The following is a 23,179-nucleotide window of genomic DNA, read 5'->3' as shown; positions in this document are numbered from 1 at the left end:
AAAATCCTGGGGGCTTTTTATAAATTTTCCTTTCATGTTGCAATGCCCAATATATATCCTGGTAATTACAAACTTAATTGAAAAAACCTGATAAGTGCTTCAGTGATTTAAAGCTATAAGCTAAAAGTGATTTTCATTATGTCAACTAAAAATAAAATACACATATATAAATATAAAAACCAACTTTGAAACACAGGACTTCACAAGTGTCAGAGTTTAAAAATTAAAAGTTTGAGCTTAAAAATCATTGACATCTGTATTATGTGTATTGGATAACTTATAATCTTGTTTGTGTTCTTGAAAGGCAATGTGTTGTTAAATTCAATTAATGTTAAATATTATTTGATGAACATTAATGTTAAATTTAATATTAGAAATAATTTTAAATTAAAACTTTAAAGTAATAAATGCTCATTGATTTTATATGATGTGTGGATGTATTTTTTGTGTTGGAGAGTCCCAAGTCCAAAACTATAGCCTAGCTCTTCTTAGCTTCAAGACTGGTTTGATACTAATCATTCCGTTTAGGCCAGGCGGTTTCCCTGCGTTCAGCCTCAACTGCCATAGTAATTCACGGTAGCCTAGGGTAGATTCCCAGTCACCACCCCTTGCATCTGGTTCTACTTGTTCAAGGACCAGGAACTGGATTTTGGGCTCTGGGCAAGAGAGGGAATGTTTGTAGAAGGCATTCGTCTCCTTCTTCTTGGTCATGTCATAAAGATGTTCGTAGATTCGTTTTCTTAGTTCCCTCTCTGTTTTGCCCACGTAGAAACTTTGACAGTTAGTACATAGCCCATATATATATATATATATATATATACACACACACACACACACACACACACACACACACACACACACACAAATAGATACATACATACATACATATATAAAGCGACAACATAAAAGACTACGATTGGGACTACAAGCACACGCATCTTGTGCAGTGTTCGAGACCCAGATGCCAAAAAAAATCATCTGAAGAGCAAAGCTCAGGAGGTAAATCTTTGCAGCCTTATCAAGAGCATGTAAGGGTTAAGGTCAGTGACCACATCACAATTCTTTACAATTCAAGGAACGTTTTTTTTTTCAGTAACTGGTAGAACATGGAAAAGTTAAAGTGTGCAAGTGTGAAATGTTTTCACTAGCTTTCAAACTCCCTGAAAGCCTGTATAACACTTCAGTGTTGTCAGACAGCAAGCAGAAGAGAGTTACCCCTCCAATGAGCCAACTGCCTTAAAAGCTGTTAGACAATTCTAAACGTAATATTTATAAATGTATCAGACCAAAAGTATCCAACTGGTTTTAAAGCTGTTTTGCCTTCTGCTGCTCTTTTTGTGAGAAGAAACTGCACTCAATCAGTTCCCAGTACAAGACCAGATCCTAACACAACTAAAGGGTGCTTTTCAAAAGCTTTTCTGATGTCACAACTGCTTAACAAGCTTGTCTTTTCCTGATTTTTGGAGCATAATCACAATGCTCCATTTATTATATGTACACACAGGTATGCAATACATAGGCACACACACATATATAATCCATTATGTATAACACACACATTGTATAATAAATAAAGTAAATAAAACTGACAGCCCTGCTCAGTTTCACAAACAATTTAGACTTTACCAAAAGAAAACGTGCATGCTTCACTAACAGTGACTACCACATATTTATTCTCAATATACTTCAAAAATAAATCTATCTACCTCCTTGCATTAAAATGTATTTTCTGAGCACTGTGCCCACTATAAATTTCTCTACTAAAATAACGATCGACTTACTGACGATAAATATGCACATTAATTAATCATAACTAAGTTAGTGTGTGTAACACAACTTTTAGTGCCTGACTGCCTGAGGCATGATGGAACCTTGTACGTGAGCTGGTCAAACAACTTTTTAAACAAACTTTAATAAATAAATAAATCAAATAAAATACATACACATATATAAACATGTAAACCCATGTAATGCATACATAACATCTCAGTAAAATCTTCTGACAAATTTCTTCAACATCTATGTGTGTGCACTTAACTGGAGCTATATACTACATACCCTCAGATATAAAGTCAATTTTTCCTAAATTTTATTTTGGCTTTTCTTGACCCAGGCTAATCACACTAGGCCTACAAGCTATTTTAAGGAAAGACCTGTGGTAGTATTCATACTGACTAGGGGAAATTCCACTTTTTGCACACTAGATGGTGACAGAGGGCCAATCCCCGCAGAAAGATGACTACTGAGAAGGAATAGGTACTGCCGAATGCCTCTGCAGCTAACATTCAGCTACCTCTATTATTACTACTGATTCTGTAAAAATTCTTACCCCTTCTGTTTAAGGTTTGACTAACTCTACACCTCTAGAAATGGTTAACAAGAGGAACTAGGGGATGACCGTGCCTATCCTCTGCTGAAACTACTAACTATTGTGGCTTTTCTCCCAAAAAACAGGAAACAAACACAAATTAAAGCTCTAAAAACAAAGGGCGACAGGCTGTTCAGAACCACTAATCTACATTTATTTTGAATATTAACACACCATTAAGTGCTTTCTTTATCAAACTTAAATAGCTATGGATTAAAGCCATTTAAGTAACCCCCCTCCACACACACACACACACACACACACACACACACACACACACACACACACACACACACACACACACACACTCCACTTACATTTTTAAAAAGACAGGAGTATTTCACTCGCACAGAACTAGCAGTGCACTTGTATACAATAGATTAACCATTTTTGTAAAAAAAAAAAAAAAAAAAAAAAAAAAACATACAAGCTAATAAATGTTGTACATTACCTACCCTCCCAATAGCACCAACGATAATAACTATTATATAACAAAGGGACATCTTGTTCATATAAAATAAAATAAGAAAACACAGTTCTACCCAACTGGTAGAGGCAACTGTCAAATATTCCTTTCCATGTGTTTTCATAATTTTACCATCATCTGGAATATCCTAAAAAAATCCAAAAAGAATAAATAAAATAATTAAACCACTGTATATTAATATTTGTATTTAAAAATCCTTATTAGTATCTAATTAAAGCACTTGCTTATATGTAATAAAAAGATATGATAGTAAATAATAATAATGATAATTCCACTCCACTATTTCATCTTGTTAAAGATTTCAACTTGAGTATACGAGTAACTGAGATATATTCTGCCAGGTCATCTCCTTCTCCAGGGTGAGCGAGTTAAACCCTACGCTAATGTCCAGTTTCACCTGGTCAATTACCATGTTCTTGAAAATGTGACCTGGATTACTCTGATTGTGTTTGACCAACGAGCTGGCCATAGTACGGTTTCTTAAACTATATTTGTGTTTAACTCACGATCAGTTTTCCCAATGTAAAAGCAGGGGCACTCCACAAACTGGGCAAGATACAACACACTTTGACTCAATTAAAGTTACACACCACTTTGTATGTCTTACCTAGAATGGTAAAGACCATATTCTCATCAATAACTTTACCCTGTGACCATCTCCCACATTTCTTCATACCCTTGTATGTATGCCGAGTAGTGTCCCTATTATTAGCACTTGTCTCCAGAATATTCTTTAAATTCTTCCTTTTACGGAAGACCAATTTGGGACAGGGTCCAAGCCTAGCTCTATGAAAAAGATAACTAAAAATCTCCCAGTTCTTCCTTAATATCCAACCCACTGAAAGCCATTCTGAAAAAAAAAAAAAAGGTGATATAACTGCTTTTATAAATATCCATATCTGGCCATTCATACACCCCTAAAAAAGAAACACAGCACCAAAACTAAGAAGCAAAGGGAAGTTACCACCAGCTCAGCTTTCAACAACAGTACAACACCAAATGTTCCTTCTTATGGGAGCAGCAATCGATGGTCTTCCCTTTGCTTCTTAGTTTTCATTCATACACCCCACTTGTCAGTGATATATCATTACCCAAGACGTGATGGTGGGAATTGTCCATATCCTCCATACATACCCGTAGGTCTACACCACAGGCTGTAACCCCCAAAATGGGTTTAAAGTACCCATTCTTCCTTTTCCAAGTTACCTCACTAAATTTCTTCCACCATCACCTCAGGATATCCCCTGCTTACAAACATCCCCCTAATTAATTCACACTCCAATAAAAATGCTTCTTCCAACATCACCATATGGGCTGCCCTCACCATTTGACCTTTTATTACTGTCTGCTTCTAATGGGGGGGTGAACTAGAATAGTGAAGTAAGCTGTTTGAGTATGTACTTTTAAGGTGGATACAGGATTTATATCTACCCCTAACTTGTGTCCTTTATCAATGATACATTTTATTTTATTTAACATTTGTTTACCAGAAAAGTCCGACTAGGAACAAAGCCAATTTTCAGCAGACGCCCATGGAGAAAAGCTGCAGATGTATGTCTTTGTAACGTGGGAGGAAACCCACACGAATGCAGGGAAGACATGCAGACTCCACACAGAAGGTGCCCCAGCCGAGAACCTCTTGCTGTGAGTCAACAATGCTACCACTGCACCCGTCGATCCTAATATCCTACATCTTAATAAGAAAAACTTTCAAGCTGGGATTCAACCGTAAATTTCAAAAACGGGGCATAATTATTAATGTGTTCCACAAATCTATCCATGTCACCCTGTGCACCCTTCCAAATAATACATACATCGTCCAGGTACCTTGTGTAAAACCAAAAATTCTGCCCATACTCCGAGTTAAACACAAACTTTCATTCCCACTGGACCAAAACAGCATTATCAAACACCCCTCCACATGGGGAACTCATTGCCACCCCTTTCTTCTGTAAAAAAAATGTATTATTAAAACATAATAAAATTAATCAAAACTATTCCAAAGACTTCTTCTACAACATTAATATCATCCTGTGGGATATCTTTTTCCATCAATAAATCACATACCCATTTGCTGCCCAAATCCTCTGGGATGACACTATATAGGTCTTTCACATCTATAGTAACCATAATGCCATTAGGGGCATAAGACATCTTATCAATTCTGGCAAAAAAAAAAATCCCATGAATCCCTGCACAAATTAATCTCATTCTCCAAATGTTCCTTCAGCTTCCTGTCCAAATATTTCGCACAAGCTGAAGTAATGGAAATCCTATCGACAAGGGGCCTAAGTGGTGTGTCATAAATATTCTTGCGAATCTTAGGAACTCACAAAAAATACCAGGACTAGGGGACAAGTTAAATTTAAGTAGTTATACAATTCCAGATTTACTCTTCCATCAATAAATAAATAAATCATTAATCTGGCCATGAATCCTCCTATACACCCCCATTCATCTCATTTAATGAGCCCTCCTCATACGTGTCAGTCCCAATGATTTTCAAAGCCCAATTAATCTTCTATTCCCATCATTACAACCCCATCCCCCTTATCAGGTTTCATAATCCTGATTTGTTGGGATAAGTTCTTTAATATCCAGGTAACATATGATCTCGGAAGTGACCAGAATGGGATGCAGGGGTGGGTTGTAGATATTAGGGACTCTAAATTCCTGGTTGTCACCATTATTGCCATCAAAGAACATAAAATTTATTTTCCTTAAAAACAATTTTAAATCTGTAAGGACGGTTGGAAGATATGGGTGGGATGTGGGTACGAAAGTCATCCTTCTAGATAACACATTTGCAACACTTGCAACCATATTAACAGCTGAATAATTAAAAACCTTAAAATCCCCTTTTAAAACAATAGCTACATTCTCAGTTCCAGCCTCTCTATTGCCTGTTCCACTATCGGTAACCTCCCCTTTCTCTGATAAAACATTCTGGGGTTGGGCTCCATAGTGAGGCTTCTGCTGGTTTAACCCAGAGGTTACCCAAAAATCCTGTCTCGGCCACCACTGTTGAAATCCATTATTCGCCCCATTCCTCCTATTCCTAACCCTCTCTGACTTTCTAGAAAGAGGTAGCTGTGGCAGTGGGGGTGCCAAAGCCAGTGGCAATGGGGGGGGGGGTCGAGCTTGACCCAGTATAGCCAGATATTCTTCGTTGCATGTTCCCTCTTCCTCCATGCCCCCCCCCCCCGTCTCACACGAATGAATGTTACCCTGATTGTTGTGGTCATTATTACCAGAATAGGTACTGTGGACATGCTGTCTATAATGCACAAACATCCTCGAACCCCAAGCTTGTGAAACTGGAGGTTTAGGATATGCAACACTATTAGCATAATCCACTAAATCTCTGTTAAGCTTGCGCATTTTTCATGCTTGTAAAAACGTGTGCCTCAACACTTTTAAAAATTCTCAAATGTTCATGACGAAGTACTACAACCCACATCCTGTCTAATGCTGTTATCCAAATTAGTCAATTCCACTGCTAGTCTATCAATGTCCACAGAGTTGTATTTAATCAACTATAAAAGTTCACAGCCATGGCGGTCAAATAACTGCAGCAAATCCATATGCGAAGGAGAATTGTTTACTAGTCCAGTGGGAAACCGCCATGTTCTTAACCCTTTAGGAACAACACTCCTTAAAATAGTCATTCTCAAGACGAAGTTTTTATACTTTAAAAGTTTACAGTCCAGTTCATTCAATTTGCTTTCCAAGTCTGAAACATCCATATCTGGCACTGAATTGCCAAAAACAAAGCCCTTTTGTAAAAAGTTATTAATGGAAAGCCCATCAGACACATTACTAGAAGATCCCAAAAGATTAAAACTCCTGTCCACATTATTATTACCAGGCAAAAAGTCACTACAAGTCCCATACCTTGTCCTGTAAGGAGGGCTTGCCGCTACACACAGTGTGTCCACCCAACCTTTCCTTTCACCAAAACTTCCCAAACTTGTAGGAATGTGTCCGTGTGTGGCAGGAATGTGCCCTTTCTCCTTATAAACTGCCATAATTCTGTGTTAAAACATCAACTCTCCTACTAAGTTGCTCAGTTAGGAGAGTAAGATTGCCGATATTATCGAATGAGCCAGTTTCTTTCTGCTGCATAAACAGTTCCTATGATCCTCCGGTCTCTTCTGCTGCCATGTTTGAGACTGTAGAAACAAACACAAACTAAAGTTCCAAAACAAACAGCAACAGGCGTTCCAGAACACAAATCCAATAAATATAACACACCATTAAGTGCTTTTGTCATCCAATCACGACTTCCTCAGAATAAAAAAAAAAACACTACAAAGCCAGACAAACAGTTATGGATTAAACCATTCAAGTAACCACACACGCACAGACACACCTTGCATTTTTAAAAAGACAGGAGTATTTCACTCGCACAGAACTAGCACTGTACAGTTCTTGGAGCTAGGCTAGGACCCTATCCCAAATTAGTCCTCTGTAAAGGGAAGAATTTAAAGAATATTCTGGAGACTAGTGGTAATAATAGGGACACTACCAGACGCACACATAACGGTAATATAATGTAATTATAGGAACAGAAGATTATAACAGGGCTTTGAAAATCCTTGGGACTGACACTGAGGTTTCATTAAATTTTGATGAATGGGGCATATAAGAGGTTTTGGGAGTTACAGCCTGTGGTATAGACCTACGGGTATGTATGGAGGATACGGAAAATTCCCACCGTCACGTCTTGGGTAATGATACATCAGTAACAAGTGAGATGGATGAATGGCCGGATACAGACAGCTATAAAAGCAGTTTATCACCACTTTTTCAGAATGGCTTTCAATTGGGTTGGATATTAAGGAAGGGCTGGGAGATTTTTAGATCCTTTTCTTAGAGCTAAGCTTGGACCCGTCCCAAATTGGTTTTCCGTAAAGGGAAGAATTTAAACATTCTGGAAACTAGTGGTAATAGGGACACTACTCAACATACATATAAGGTATGAGAAATGTGGGAGATGCTCCCAATGAAAAGTTATTGATGAGAGTATGGTCTTGACCATTCGAGGCAAGACATACAAAGTGGTGAGCAACTTTAATTGAGAGTCAAAGAGGGGTGTTTGCCCAGTGTGTGGACTGCCCCTGCTTTTACAATGGGAAAATTAATCGTAAGCTAAGGGAGAGGGTATATGAACATGAATACAGCTTAAAGAAACCATACTATGGCTAGTGCGTTGGCCAAACACAATCAGGATAATCCAGGTCACAATTTCAAGTACATAAGAAAAAGGAATGAACGTGCCATGTCTTGCTCTCAAACATTTAGATACTGAAACACTCTTAATACAAACAGCAGTTTATGAACTGTTACAAACAGCAGTTTAAATTGCAGCTTGCTAAAACTGTTGAGCTGTTAGCAGCTGAAACACTCTTGATACAAATAGCAGAGTGGAAGTTTGTTGGCTCTTACAAGAACTGTTGGACTGGTAAGAAACAGCTGAAGCACTCTATATAAACAGCAGAAGTTGAAGCTTGCTAGCTCTTACAGGAACTGTTGAGCTGTTAAAGACAGCTGAAGCACTCTTGATAAACAGCAGTTTAAGTTGGAGTTTACCAGCTCTTACAAGAACTGTTGAGCTGCTAAAAACAGCTAAAGCACTTTTGATACAAACCGCAATCCAAGTAGGAGCTTCCCAGTTCTAATTAGACTGTTAAAAACTCTTTATCATATAAAACAAATAGTAAAACAAACAGTAAAATAAAGGTTAAGCACTTTTGGTTATGCTTAACCTTCAGATCCTGTTAGAAATAATAAAAATGTCCTTTTTATATGCAAAGCAGTTGCCACTCCCATTCTGAAGACATCATTCCTTAAAGTGAAAGCTTAGGATTATATTCTCTTTTCATTTCTCAGACCTCGCTCTTTTAATATAGGTTTTAGGGGCATTAACCCCATTCAGTCCTGGGGGATGATCTGCTCTCAGATCCATAATCCACCTTGCTTCTTCAGCTTCTGTTTTATTCATCAGGTCATATGTTTGATAAAGCCATAAATCTAAAAGACTGGTTCTCAATTCCAGAGATATGTTGGTAGACAGAATTAGTTTCTACCTTGTTTCTTATATCACATATGTGGCAAAGAATACATTCCTTGAATTTTCTGTTCGTTTTGCCTATAAAATAAGCTGTGCAGATACTACAGGTTGCAACATATACTAGGTTCCTGCTATTGCAATTCACTAGCCCATTTCTATCTAATACCCCATTAATTTGCAGTTTACTAGAATTGGTACTGGAAAACAATGTGTTCACTTATGGCAATACTTATTACTGGCAGAGATGGGGGGTAGCAATGGGGACCCCCTGTGCTAATAGCTATGCCAATCTGGTACTTGCCCAATGGGAAAAGGAATGGTTGGATGACACCAGAAATACTTGGACCAACAAACTACTATTGTATAGCAGATTTGTGGATGATATCTTTATTGCATGGGAAGGAAGTGAAACTTCACTCAACAACTTCATTGATTTTTTTGAGTAGGACAACTACCTTCCTGAAATTCCAGGTTAAAAGCTCACGTCATGAAATAGAATTTTTGGATGTGAAATTGAGTTTTGATCCTGTAAAAGGTATTGAAACGATATACGGAAAACCTATGTGGAGCAATCATATGCTACACTACTCAAGTATGCATCCCAGACATATTTTTCACAGTATAGTGGACAATCACGCAGTACGAGTATTGAAACTTTGTACAAACTAAGACGTTTATTTGATGGAACATGAGAAACTGTTGAAAAACTTCATGGAAAGAGGTTATAAAGAAAAAAGATTACTAAAGGTAAAGAGCAAATACTGGGAAGATGTGAACATAAAGGTAGACCTCATTATTTTAAGAGGAGTGAACAAGAGATGAAGCAGAATAAAGAATGCTGCTCCAAAAACCAAAGTAAAGTGTACGATCACATATAGTACAGACAATGCAGCTATATGTGGCACTGTTAGAAAATATTGGCCAATTTTAACTTCAGATATTAGAATTAAAGAACTGGTAGGAGAAAAAACAGCTTTGCATTTAAGAACAAAAAGAATCTAAAGAGGCTTTTATGCCAAAAAGCTGGAATAGAGATGAGAAATGAGATCACTCAGGCTGCTCCTACAAGGCCTAACAGAGGTACACGCAAATGTGGTTTCTGTAAAGCATGTGCTTGGATTAACACACAAGATACGTTTATACATCCTGTAACAAATAAGATATGTACTTTCCAATGGAATTGTATACATGAATTGTAATATCAGGAACCTAGTATACATTGCAACCTGTAGTATCTGCACAGCTTATTATATTAGGCAAAACAAACAGAAAATTCAAGGAACGTATTCTTACCCACATATGTGATATAAGAAACAAGGTAGAAACTAATTCTCTCTACCAACATATCTCTAGAATTGAGAACCACTCTTAGATTTATGGCTTTATCAAACATAAGTATACGAGGTGGTGACCTAATGAATAAAATGGATACTGAAGAAGCAAGGTGGATTATGGATCTGACAGCAGATCATCCCTCAGGACTGAATGGGGTAGTACCCCGAAAAACTATATTAAAAGTGTGAGGCCTGAGAAATAAAAAGTGAATATAATCTAAGCTTTCACTTTAAGGAATGATGTCTTCAGAATGTGGCAACTGCTTTGTATATAAAAAGGAAGTTTTTCTTATTTCTAACAGGATCTGAAGAAGGTTAAGCAAAACCAAAAGTGCTTATCCTGTATTTTACTGTTTGTTTTACTATTTGTTTTATAAGAGTTTTTAACAGTCTAATTAGAACTGGGAAGCTCCTACTTAGATCGCTGTTTGTATCAAGAGTGCTTTAGCTGTTTTTAACAGCTCAACAGTTCCTGTAAGAGCTGGTAAGCTTCAACAAACTGCTGTTTATATTAAGAGTGCTTCAGCTGTTTCTTACCAGCCCAACAGTTCTTGTAAGAGCCAGCAACTTCCACTCAAACTGCTGTTTGTATCAAGAGTGTTTCAGCTGCTGTTAACAGCTCAACAGTTTTAGCAAGCTTCAATTTAAACTGCTGTTTGTAACAGTTCAACAGTTCTTGTAAGAGCTACCAAGCTTCCACCTAAACTGCTGTTTGTATTAAGAGTGTTTGTTTGTGTCTTTCGGCTTTTCCCGGTTAGAGGTCGCCACAGCGGAACTCCAGTCCACTAATGATTGGCAGTAGATTTTTACGTGCTGGCTTGCTGGGCCTAACGCACAACCTTCAACGAAGGAACGCCCATTCACGCATGTTGCCACACAGAAGACGCTCTGAGAATCGAACGGGCAACGTCTAACTGTGAGGCGACAACGCTACCACAGCACCACCACAGCAGTTCTCTAAATATGAGAGCAAGAGGTGGCACGTTCATTCTTTTTTCTTATACATTTTATATTTGTTTGAACAGCCTTTAGTGGTGTGATTTGCCCTTTGTGCTTAATTTCAAGTACATGGTAACTGACCAGGTAAAACTGGACATTAGAGTAGGATTTAACCCACTTACTCTGGAAAAGAAGGAGATGACCTGGCAGATGGTGCTTGATGCAAACACTTGGCCGGGACTTAATGAACACATCTCAGTTACTTATATACTCAAGCTGAAATGTTTAACATGATGAAACATTGGGGATGAATCATTATTTTTACTTACCATCATATAGATTTTTTTACTTCATATAGACAAGTACTTTAATTAGGTAGATATTTTTATACACATACTGCTTTTTATGAGCTTAAGTAGTGTGACGGTATGAATAAGGATTTTTAAATACAAATCTTAAAATACTATGTTGTTGTGTCTTTCGGCTTTTCCCGGTTAGGGGTCGACACGGCGGAACTCCGGTCTGCTAATGATTGGTAGTTGATTTTTACGTGCCGGGTTACCAGCCCTGACGCACAACCTTCAACGAAGGTATGCCCATTCACGCATGCCTCCACGCAGAAAATGCTCTAGCTGAGAATCGAACTGGACAGCGTCTTACTGTGAGGCGACAATGCTACTGCAGCACTACCACCATGGGTATTATTAAAATACTATGGTTTAATTTTTTATTGGGGGGGGGGGGTTAGGATATTCCAGATGATAGTAAAATATGAAAACACATGAAAAGCAATATTTGACAGTTGCCACTTCCAGTTAGGTAGAACTTTTTTATTTTATATGAGCAAGATGATGCTTTGTTATATAATAGTTATATAAATATTTACTATTGTTGGTGTTATTAGGAGGGTAGGTGATATAAAACATTTATTAGCTTGTATGTTTTTTTCAAAAATGGTTAATCTATGGTTTCTATAGTATACAAATACACTGCTAGTTGTGTGCGAGTGAAATACTCATGTCTTTTGAAAAATGTAAGTGGAATCTGGGGGGGGGGGGTAACGGAATGGTTTAGTCCATAGTTAAGTTTGGCTTTGTAGTGGTTTTTTATTCTGATGAAGTCGTGATTGGACGATGAAAGCACTTAATGCTGTGTTTTAATATTTAAAATAAACATGGATTTGTGTTCCGGACAGCCTGTCGCCCCTGGAGCTATTGTGGCTTTTCTGCCAGAACTGATGGTAAGCGAATAAGCATTTCTGATGGCCTTATTTTAGAAACAGAACTGTTGGCAAGGCTCTTAATTTCCTATCACTGTTGCTCCTGCAGGTCAACCTATAGAGAGGGCATTGAATCAAAGTCCTTATGCTCCTGCTGTGGTCACCCGAAAGAGCTTTGTGAATTTTCAGCTTCAGAAGAAATGTTGACCACACTGCATATCAAAGCTCATGTGTTTGTTTTTGACGAATATGTTTGTAACAACTTAATGTCCATTCTGTATTCATTCAGGTACGGAGAGCATTTGCACTGTTTCTTTTGAGACATTACTTTTGTTGGACAATTTTATGATACCAACTGAAGAAAAAATTGAAGTTTACCCTTAAAATGATTTTGTTTACCTGTGAAGCTTCTCAGCTTAGAAAAGAAAGCTACTGTGCAATAACAAACTGACAATATTTCGACAGAGGTGGATGGACCAGAATCGGACAGCAGTTTTGAAATGTGAAAAGCTGTGCATCTTCTAGGTGTTTGCACTCAAATTGGGAGCAAATGAGCAAAAAAATAATGGACTTCTACAACTAGTTAAGATTCTGGTGTTCTCTGAAGCAGGTCCAATATATATCAGTCTGGAAGGATATAATATGCTGGCTGTTTTGTGTGTACGTGGTTGTTCTGATCACATAATGCCTAGACAGCATTGTGAGCAATATAGTGAAGACGCACACTGTTAAAAGTTGTCCTTTACTTTGTCCTGAATGTAGGGACAAATCCACATATACTGCTGACTCTGGTGTTGCTGGCCAAAAGACTGTTCGGCGTGCTGCTGCTGACAGGGGGTTCCTGCCTACGTTCTTTCAGAAGATTTCCCACTGTACCCCTGTGTAATTATGCCTGTGGTATACAGTGAAACTGGTATTGCCAACCCTATTCTCCTTGTAACTTCTATTTCTCCTTTTCCCTACTTACAATGCATCACTCTCCTGGAGGAAGATTATGCTGTTATGGAAGGGGAGAGGATTAATGAAGGGGGTATCACTTCTGAGTTTGGTAAATGCAAATGTTCTGTCTGTGAAAAAAAAAAAAAAAAAAAAAGAGTAAAAATAAGTAACTTAAGAATGAAAGACAAGAAATATGACAAAAATGGTAAAAGGTAATTGTTCAGCATTATCTATTAATATAAATAGTATTAAAACTGAAGTACAAAGGCACTTGGTTTTGTTGTGGTGCAACTCTTACTCAGGTCATGACTTGATTATTACACAGTAGATTTATTTAGGAATCACGCTGGTGACAGTTTGAACATGTGTAGAGTAAAACAAGTGTTTTGGTCTTTTAGGAGGAACAATAAAGGTCTTGCTTCAAAATGCCAATATCCATCTTTAATTTCACTGTGATCATTACTGGTAGACTTCATTTTGGATGCAAAATTCTGGGCAAAGGTGCTGCATGTTATTACAAGTGATAAAGAAATACACGGGATGGTGCAAAATGCCCCCATATTAGTAAGGTCAGGATCCAAGATGGTGTTCCTACCACTGGATACTCTTAATTGTTCCAGGGCATTTGTATTGGCAAGTCCAGGAATCTCTTTCCTTGTGCACTAGTGGTGGTGTAGGTTTTCCAATCTATACTGGATAGTTAGATCACATAGGAAAATGGTATTGGGTTTAACACGGCGTGATTCCAGTTCCTGCAGCTAGGAGTTGTGGCTTTCTTAGTCATAGAGGGAGTTCTACAGTTAACTATTATATGGTACAGGATTTTTCTGATGGTTATTTGAACACAAAGTAGATCTAGTGCATCATGCATTTTACCAGCCTTGATGCAAGTCTCTTAAGACAAAAAAAACTGAGACACCTTTACCCCCCCCCCCCCCCCCCGCTCAGTGGTTGGTCTAAATGTGTGGAAGGCATTAGTCCTGCAGAGCCAGAGTGTTCCCCACTGTTTTAAACCATGTCTCTGCCACTACCGAGATGTCTACATCCTCCAGGGTAAGAACAGCTAGTACAAAGTGGAGTTTGTTTAGGTTCCTAGCACTGATCAGCAACACTTTCATATCTTCCTTGGCTTTGTTATGTTGGCAAGTTTATCAGGGTGGTATTGCCTATAAAAGGCACTAGGCATTAATAATGTCTTTATTGATAACCAAAACCTTAGAGGAGGCAATGCAGGCCATACCTGGGGAAGCAGCATGGTCTGTCAATTATATCCTTCCAGGCTAACAAATATTAGACCTGCTGTAAATGACACCAAAAACTTACCCAATTACTGAAGTCTATTATTATTGGCTCATATTGTGACATCATCCTTGGAGAAGATATGAACTTCAAGCAGTATTCTAACTGCCTCATACACAAACTCCGAGAACGCCATCATATCTCGCTTCATATAATCCAGGGAGGTACACCTCAAGTCATTCACTACATAAAGAAAATTTGAGAGCTCCAACATGTCTATGTCTTAATCTGCTATTTTTTTTTTCCCTTTTTGCAATATGCTGTGAACTGATATGGAAATGTTCTTAGTTCCCTCTTTCTATTCTTAGTGATGGTTTGCTTAAAAGGTCTCTTATGCTGTGATCTGCTGCTAATAGAAAGGTGAAAATCTGTGACTTCCTATAAGTGAAATTTAATAGAAGACTAACTTAGTTCCTAATCAAAGAATGTAAGCAAAGAAATGAAGAACTGCTACAACTGGAGTCTGATAGAGGGTCAAGATCTTGATTATTGCCCACAATGCAAATCTGGTCCTGCTGCTTTCATATGTAAAACTAGTGGAAGGTTTGGAGGCAAATGCGAGGAACAAGACCACACTGAAAAGGTATGCATACCCATGACCATCAAAAGAACTACAGTAACCATGTGGTTAAAATGAGGGTCTAAGGTCTGCGATGGATGTAACAGAAATTCTGTGGATGATCTCAAATGGAGAGGCTTCTCAGAGACATGAAACTATAGCAAAGGGAGCCAAACTTGCTGAAATCAAAACAGGACTATGAAAATGATCTTTGTTTTTTATGAATTGGCTTTCATCAGAATCCGAGGAAACAGGGGAGTGTGAAGCAGATCTAACAGCCACTGATAATCTGCAGCATCCTTAGAAGTCTGTATTCGAGAAGGGAGTAGCAAGTCAAACTTGTTGCACTTTTACTATACATCAACAGGAAAAATACGTCACAGCAAGGTTTGCCCCACAATGAAAAATAAATCCATCCCTTTTTGACTGAGACACTGCTCATGTGGCATCAGCACAAATTGTCTGAGCATGTCTGCAAGGGAACTGACTGGGGAAATGTGTTACTACCAGAAAGCATCAAGCCAATGTGACCCCCTCTCTAAGCCACATAATCACCCAACATAAGGGTAGGGGTGGGCCACTGCTGCCCCCCACTATGGATATACCAAACCACTGCCACACTAAGACTGCGTGATTATCTCACGCTAAAAAAGGAAGTCTTGTAATGATACAGTGCTGTGAGGACCACCTTCATCCCCACAACACTGACATGTAGACTGGCCGCTTGCTGTTACCATACCCCTTAGACTACCTGACCCAAATGATGCATCCACACTATGTCAGATGCATCCATTGTGAAAGTCATGCCTGGATATGGGTTAATGAACGGACAGTCATGACAGACGGTGGAAGTTACCAATTGAAATGGCTGCAGCACTACCACAAGATATTTACAGGAAAGCCTATAGAGTCCATATTCTGATTCCACGAGCCCTGCAGAGCACATTGCAGATACAGCATATGGTATCCTGTAAATGGAACTAGAAATGTAGTAATTGCCATGAGTCCCACAGCCTTGAGGAAAAATGCTACTACAAACACAGGGTAAGTGCAGACTTTGGTCTGAAGATATTACAGTCTTCTCATAAAAGATATACAGGACAGTATGTGTAGGGAATCACAGTGAAGGTTAGTGTGTGCAATGGCTTCATTTGGGACCTTTCCAGTATTCACCAACATTCCCAAGGACTAGAATAGTTATAGCAAGAAATTCATAGCTAGATACAGTAAATATTGTAGAGGTAGGTAGCAGCCAATCATGTAGGTAGAGAAAGCTTTAGCTCCCTTCATACTAAGAGGTGTTGTAATGATGGTCATATATTTGGTGAACACCCTGGGGACAGTAGGAGGTTTAAATGGGATGACTCTAAAGAAAGTGACCATTCCTCACTATGAAGCACATGAACCTCCTGAGTTCCTTGACTATCTTGTTATACAGGTAGATATAATGACTGTCTAAAATGAACATCCAGTCTCCCTTCTTAAGGTCAGGAAGGGTCAAATGCACCAAGACTATCCTGAGCATTGCTTTGTCTACAGACAGATTTAGGCCACTGAGCTACACAAGTCAGCCTGAGGTACTCTTGTCTTCCTGACTACCAAAAAGAACTTTGAATAGTACCCAGACCATTTCTGGTCTGGTAGGACTTCCTGGATTTCTCTGTTGCATACAGGCTTATGACCTCTAGCTTAGCCACTGCCCTCTGACAGGGTGGGATATTGGAAAGAAGTAATGATGTCTGAAGAGGGGTTATAACTGGAAATGAATTACCTCTGGTTAACATCTCCCAGATCCACCTTCCTGCATGAAGGTTTGCCATACAGGAGGAAGCAGTCTCCAAATGCCTCCACAGTGGGACTTGTCAGGCAAGTCCTCAGTGATTTCCACAAACGTTCTCCCAAGGGAGGAAGCAGGAACCTCGACTCTACAGAAAACCTCTGCTTCTAGGTCACCCATTCTGCAAACTTCTGTAGCTGCATTAGGCTGCATCAGAAAATTACTCAAATGGTAATAGCTGTTGGCCATTTTTAAACCACACATTCTCTGTTTGAAGGCAAATTTTCTCCAAAGAGTGGAAAACTTCATGTCACCAGCTAAGATGGTCTTCTCTTTCGTGACTGATCTACAGTTTGTCCTTCACCTGTGGTCTGAACTGTGTGGGACCATTGGGTACTGGTTAATGATGCCTGAAAGTTTTCTTCAGAAGTGCAGTGCCTGATTCAAGCATGTCAGAACATGAAGATGCTTACTCCTGCAGTCTAATCTGCTCCATCCACTGCATTATTCACCACTTACATGGAAAGGTTTGACATCACAGCCATCACTGCCACCTGTGACTCCTGGTTTTGTTTTACACTGTTTTTAGTTTAAAGATTATTTAAATGACAGAACCACCTGTGTTCAATTTAAAGCTACCCTCTTCAACTCAGGAGTGGGATGAGTAATCATTTTATGACCTTCTCTCTAGTTTCTAGCATCCCGAATTATCCCTAGGAGATAAAGGCCTCATCTTGTTGAAAATTTGAACTTCTGCTTGCAAAACAAATTTACCCTGTCGAAACGATGCTACCACAAGAAAGCTGCAACACCAAAAGGCAGAAACATTCTTTCAACCATGCCTAGCCAATTATGCAAACCCTTTTTCAGCTCCTGTTCTCATGTCCCAACTTTTACATATCTCTTTCACCTCTTCTGACATATCAATCATTTGCATGCATCTATACATCAGTTGAAAACTAAATTCTGAATAGCTGCACTAATGCATTTGTATACTGCATGTTACTAGTGTATGTAGTCATTCTTTGCACATAATAACCTATTCTCTAACTTTATCACTGAATTGCTGGGTCTCTGCCTCTGTAATATCTGTTTATGTTGTACTCATTTTTATAACATTCATTATGCATATTTTTGTATAAAGAACAGATCTTTTTTCAACACGACTCCATTGAAAATGAGCTTCCCAGATGAACGTCTGAGAAACAAATCTACGTATGTGCCCAAGTTAGTAGGTAAGTAAGCCGGAAGACAAAGATATAGCTGGAGAAGCTTCTAGGAGTTGCACAGGTAAAACAACCAAACAAACAAAAAAAAAAAAGGTCTCCTCCCCTACTGTTGTAAGTGTACTTGCACAACTGTACTGCTCATCATTTGATCACTGTTGCCTTAGCTATATGGGGAAAATACCATAGCTTATGGAAACTGGGAGGAGAAAGGCCGAAGGATCCTGCTGCCCCTGGAGAATGGTCCCAACAAAGCTTGCTCTACATCTGGAAAAGGAATCTGGTTTGCTGCACTTTGTATGGAGAGATCATCAAGCTGCCGACTCTAAAATACCTGGAGTTCACTCATTTCCAAAAAGTTAGAGTAAGCCAGTGCTTTGACCCTGCTAAATTGACTTGTTACAGTAAGAAATAGCATAAAACAAACACTTGGAAATAGTCTGCTTTGACACAGGTTGTTCCTTTTTCTTACCTTCATAAGAAGCAACTAAATCCTCCAGAAATTCTGCTAAGTTATGTCAGGATAGTATTTCAGTTGGCTATGGGCATCCAGAGTACAAAGCTTCCTTTCTCCCTCTTTTTCAGTTCTGGAAAGAAGACATGGAAGTGGATCACTTAAGCTCAGTGTAAACTCAGATACTACTTTAAGAACTAATCCCTTCCTTTAGGCCTAAAGAAACCCTATCTTTGTGAAAAATAAGATAAAGCTGATCCAACCAGGAGACTTTGCAACTCAAGACATTCTTCTTGCAAAAGTCAGCATAATCTGCAAAACTGTTTTCCATGTTAAGAATTTCACATCAGTCTGAAGAGCTAATGCAGATGGGATGAAGCAAAGTAGAGGCTATCAGTTTTCAAGGGGGACAGGTATGCAGAGCCCCTTTCAAAAACATTTTGACATAGGAATGCATCGAAAAAGAGAGATCCACAAGCAGAGATGCTGAAGTGACAGACAAATGAAGCTTGACTGAGGAGCAAGAAAGGTCAGAAGATAATTAACAAATATTATATCCACTGTCTGAGCCCCTTAAAAGGGTCTTGGGTTCTTATTATGGCAACAACTAGAAAAATCATGTCTTATTTACCCAATACAAAATTTACTAGGAGCAGGTTCCTTTAATATCCACTGTCAGTCCACAGAGAAAGGTGCCTAAAAGGTATTAAATCTCTATCATCCGGGTAGTTAGCTAAAGCTGTTTCACGTTGGGGTGAATAAGGCAAAATGAAACTGCAAAGGTCACACATTATTTACATAAAATAAAAAGCACCCCTTTCTGCCCTTTGCTATGATTTCCTAAAGGTAATTATATATATATACTTTTTTAATGGTCATAGGTTAAATATGTACAAGCCTTTCTGGGATTTCTGTGCTTAGCTTACATGAGGTGTTACAATTCCCTTGCAGCAAAGTAGGGAATCAGCATACAATTCAAAACCATGAAACAATTACAATACTCATTTTTTTAATTCTGTAAAGTGAACAAAAAAAAATCCAGCTGCCTCACCTCCAAAAGGCCCTGTTCAATGCATTTCTTTTCTCTGGACGGTTCAGTTCAACATGGAGTATGTTCTCCTTTGGCTGGGACACCTTCAGCGTCTCATAATTGTAGGAAGCAAGAGATGACATTGGTTGCAAACTTTTCAGCAGATTACTGAACAAACTATGATCTGCAATGTAAAAATAAAACAAACCATGAATAAAATACACTTTGCACAAGAACTAATTGCCGACTAAAAGGAGAGAGAGTTTTTCTGAATAGTCAACATTTAAATGAAATAAGAAAACAACATTTAATAATATTACTGCAGACAGCATTAAAATCTAAAAAAAAAAATGAGGCAAGTCAAATGGCAAACATGTACTGTGATGATGTTCCTTTAGTTTCATTGCCCATTACAACCGCGACCACCAATTGTCATGCGGTGCATGGATTCTGATTTCACCTCTTTGAAATCAAAGGAATGGAGACTTGACTGCAAACCAGATGACCCAACTAGTGGGCCCAAGCACAGGAGGGAGTGGATGAGAAAGGCATGGGATTCAAAGAAGGCTATCCCAAGAGAAGCTAGTAGTTTTTGTTCACATAACTTAGCTGGGGTGCCTTCCTCAACCATGTTCTCTCCCCCCGGATGCTCCTCATTTAGCAATCCTGTACCTTAAGTACCATCTCTCTTCTCCATTTGCATCATCAGCACCATCTTACTTTTTATTGCTATGCTCTACAGCCCTTTTCCCTTTATTGTCTAACTCTTTCCCTCATTGTTTGGTTACAACCTGTCCCTCTTTTCACAAGACAAGCCCTATTCAGACAGCAGTGTATTGTTATTGTAGGGGGGGGGGGGGGGGGAGTCGAATGTCATACAATTTTATGAAAATATTTTTCTAGTGTTCCAGTAAATGTTACAGAAAACCACAATACTGCACTGGAAACAGGTGAAAAAGACAAAAAACAAAACAAATTACTTAAATGCTAGAGACACCAGATTTTATTTTGATAAAAAGATAAAACCCAGTCCCCACCATTCACTTTAAATATGGTTTGTCCTGCAAAATGTAATGTTTCAGTGAAAAATGTCCAACTTTGGGCATCCTGAAAAAGTGACACAACCTTACTCCCTTCACGTAGAGGGGTCTACTTTAATTAACCGAAAGCTGATTCCAACGAATGCAAATCCATCGACACATATACATCGAACCGCGAAATAAGCGAACTCACAAAACCGCAAAACTCAAAATACTGAATTGTCATACTCTGCCAACCCCACCGCCTGAAACACACTACCCACCCAAACAAAATAAATAAACCACAAACATACACCAACCAAAACCCTACACTAAACCACATACACCAGTATCTATGCACTCTCCTTAACCCCTCCCTAACCCTAAGGTCCGTAACTACCGCACACTTACCCTACGGAGCTATATCCAAACAAAATAAACCACACACATACACTAACCAAACCCCTACCTCAAACCCTACACTAAATGTTAAATACATTACCCATATTACATTACCTATCTATGCACTTAACCCACACCCTAATCCTAACCTTAATGTCCGTAACTATCGCACACTTACCTTAAGGATCTGTAGCTCAGATGGGTCAACCAAAACACTTCCACATTTCGAATTTTGCAGTAATTTCGCGGTTTTGTGAGTTTGCTTATTTCACGGTTCGATGTACATGTGTCGATGGATTTGCATTCGCTGGAATCAGCTTTCGGTTAATTAAAGTAGACCCACATATTCCACTATAGCACAGCAATCTTTATAATTACAAACAAGCAGGGTCACACTTGTCCAGCTGGCCACAACATTCATTGCCTTACCACAACATTCATTGCCTTACCACAGATATTTAAGGAGGCTGGCAGGGTGCCCACAAGCTTTGCTAGTCTGTGACCATTTAGTTAATTCCCACCTTGCTTTACAGCTTCACCAGAGCTCTATTCAACCTGCACTAGTTTTACAAATGTAGACAAGAGAGATCTCTTTGTGGCTGGTATCTTCTTATCCAATAATCAACTAACATTTAAATGCTAGTTATTTACTAGCATTTGTTTATTCAAAGTCCAAATGGGCACACACAATTTGCAGTAAAGTCTTTCGCAAAGCATAAGGGGAATACAGCACAAAACAAAGGCCATCTCAAGATAGATAATTACTGGATAATGACATTTCAATAGTACATGAAATAAAATATTCAGCAGGTACATCAACAACTTGTGTATGTTTATATGCATATTATTCACACACAGGCACACAGACACGAGTGTGTTAAACGCTGGATAGATGGAGTGCTCCATATACAGTCGAGTAAGAGGTCTCGATGGAGTCATTTATTTTGAATAGCATAGATTAGTGTTTAACAAAGTCCTAACATATATTTATTATATTAAAACACAAATGGTGGCAGAGTAGAAATCAATTTAAGGTTTTAATACAGCCTCCAGACTAAGTAGGCAAGACCTGCCCTTGACTAAGCAAACAGGATCAGGTCTAGAGTCTGGAGATTTTCTATGTGGTCGTTAATCAGATCCACGACTATCCTTTCTATAGCCTTGCATATGAGGCTAGTCAGATTCATGGGTGAGTACTTTCCTGGGTTCCCCCTTATCCAGAGGTATGACTGCCGCTGTCCTCCACTCTACTGGGAGAAAACCTGTCTAGAGAGATCTGAGTGAGTCCGCTAGGTCATGTTTCATTTTAATTTAATTGCACCCTGGGATTCAGTCAGGGCCCACTGATGCAGCACTTCTAGCTTTTGAGAGCCCAGTGATGACCTGTTCTTTTGTGATAACAGGGAAAGGAATGGTAGTTGGTATTATGTAGGGAGTGGCCAGAGGTGATGAGGGGACGAAATCAGGGATGACTTATCAGCCAGCAGGTTTGCTATTTCTTCTGGCAGAGTATGGGTAGTGCCATCTACAGCCAACTCAGCACACTGTTGAGTGTTTCCCTTATGATTTCGGATATAACTAAAAATGCTTTGCGATTATCTTTTGCTTGGAGGGGCTATTTTATAGTCTTGTGTTTTGTTTCTGAATACTTGGCTAGTTCCTTGATTTGCTTGTTGAGACTAAGGAGCGATTTTTTCCTCTGTTGTGTACCCTCAGTCTTACTTCCAGACAGGAATTTCTTCCTTCTGTTGTGTAGTCTATTTATGCCACGGGTACACCAAGGTGACTTGCTTTACCGGCTATACCTGGTTTAGTTCGGTCAGATACTGCTGTTTTTAAGCAGTTGTTTAAGTGGTTGTACAGGTCATTTGTGTTTACTTCTGCATAGGCCTCTGTGTTTTCAGGGTTAGGGGGAGCTTTAAAATTACCTATGCTATCACTTAACAAAAGGTAATTCACCTTGGAAAAATTCTTAAGGTTTGATGGGGGTTCTACCATTACATTTCTAAGGAAATCAATTTATGATCCAATCTTACCAATGAGAACATTACAAT

The 23,179-nt window shown here is 38.8% G+C and overlaps 1 protein-coding gene across 4 annotated transcripts in view; it reads right to left on the bottom strand.

The window, feature by feature from the left end:
• The window catches only part of ECH1 (enoyl-CoA hydratase 1), a 1,020,088-nt gene that overhangs the window by 594,438 nt on the left and 402,471 nt on the right, over positions 1–23,179 (bottom strand). For all 4 annotated transcript variants that reach the window (XM_044057167.1, XM_044057090.1, XM_044057235.1 and 1 more), the window contains exon 2: positions 19,726–19,888. In XM_044057167.1, coding sequence (XP_043913102.1) covers positions 19,726–19,888 — 163 coding nt within the window. The remainder of the gene's footprint in view (positions 1–19,725; positions 19,889–23,179) is intronic.

The sequence above is a fragment of the Protopterus annectens genome, chromosome 1.part0 (assembly GCF_019279795.1).
Source record: "Protopterus annectens isolate FY-2018-M chromosome 1.part0, PAN1.0, whole genome shotgun sequence".
In the NCBI taxonomy this organism is placed as follows: Eukaryota; Metazoa; Chordata; order Ceratodontiformes; family Protopteridae; genus Protopterus; species Protopterus annectens.
This window is presented reverse-complemented; position numbering and strand designations above follow the sequence as displayed.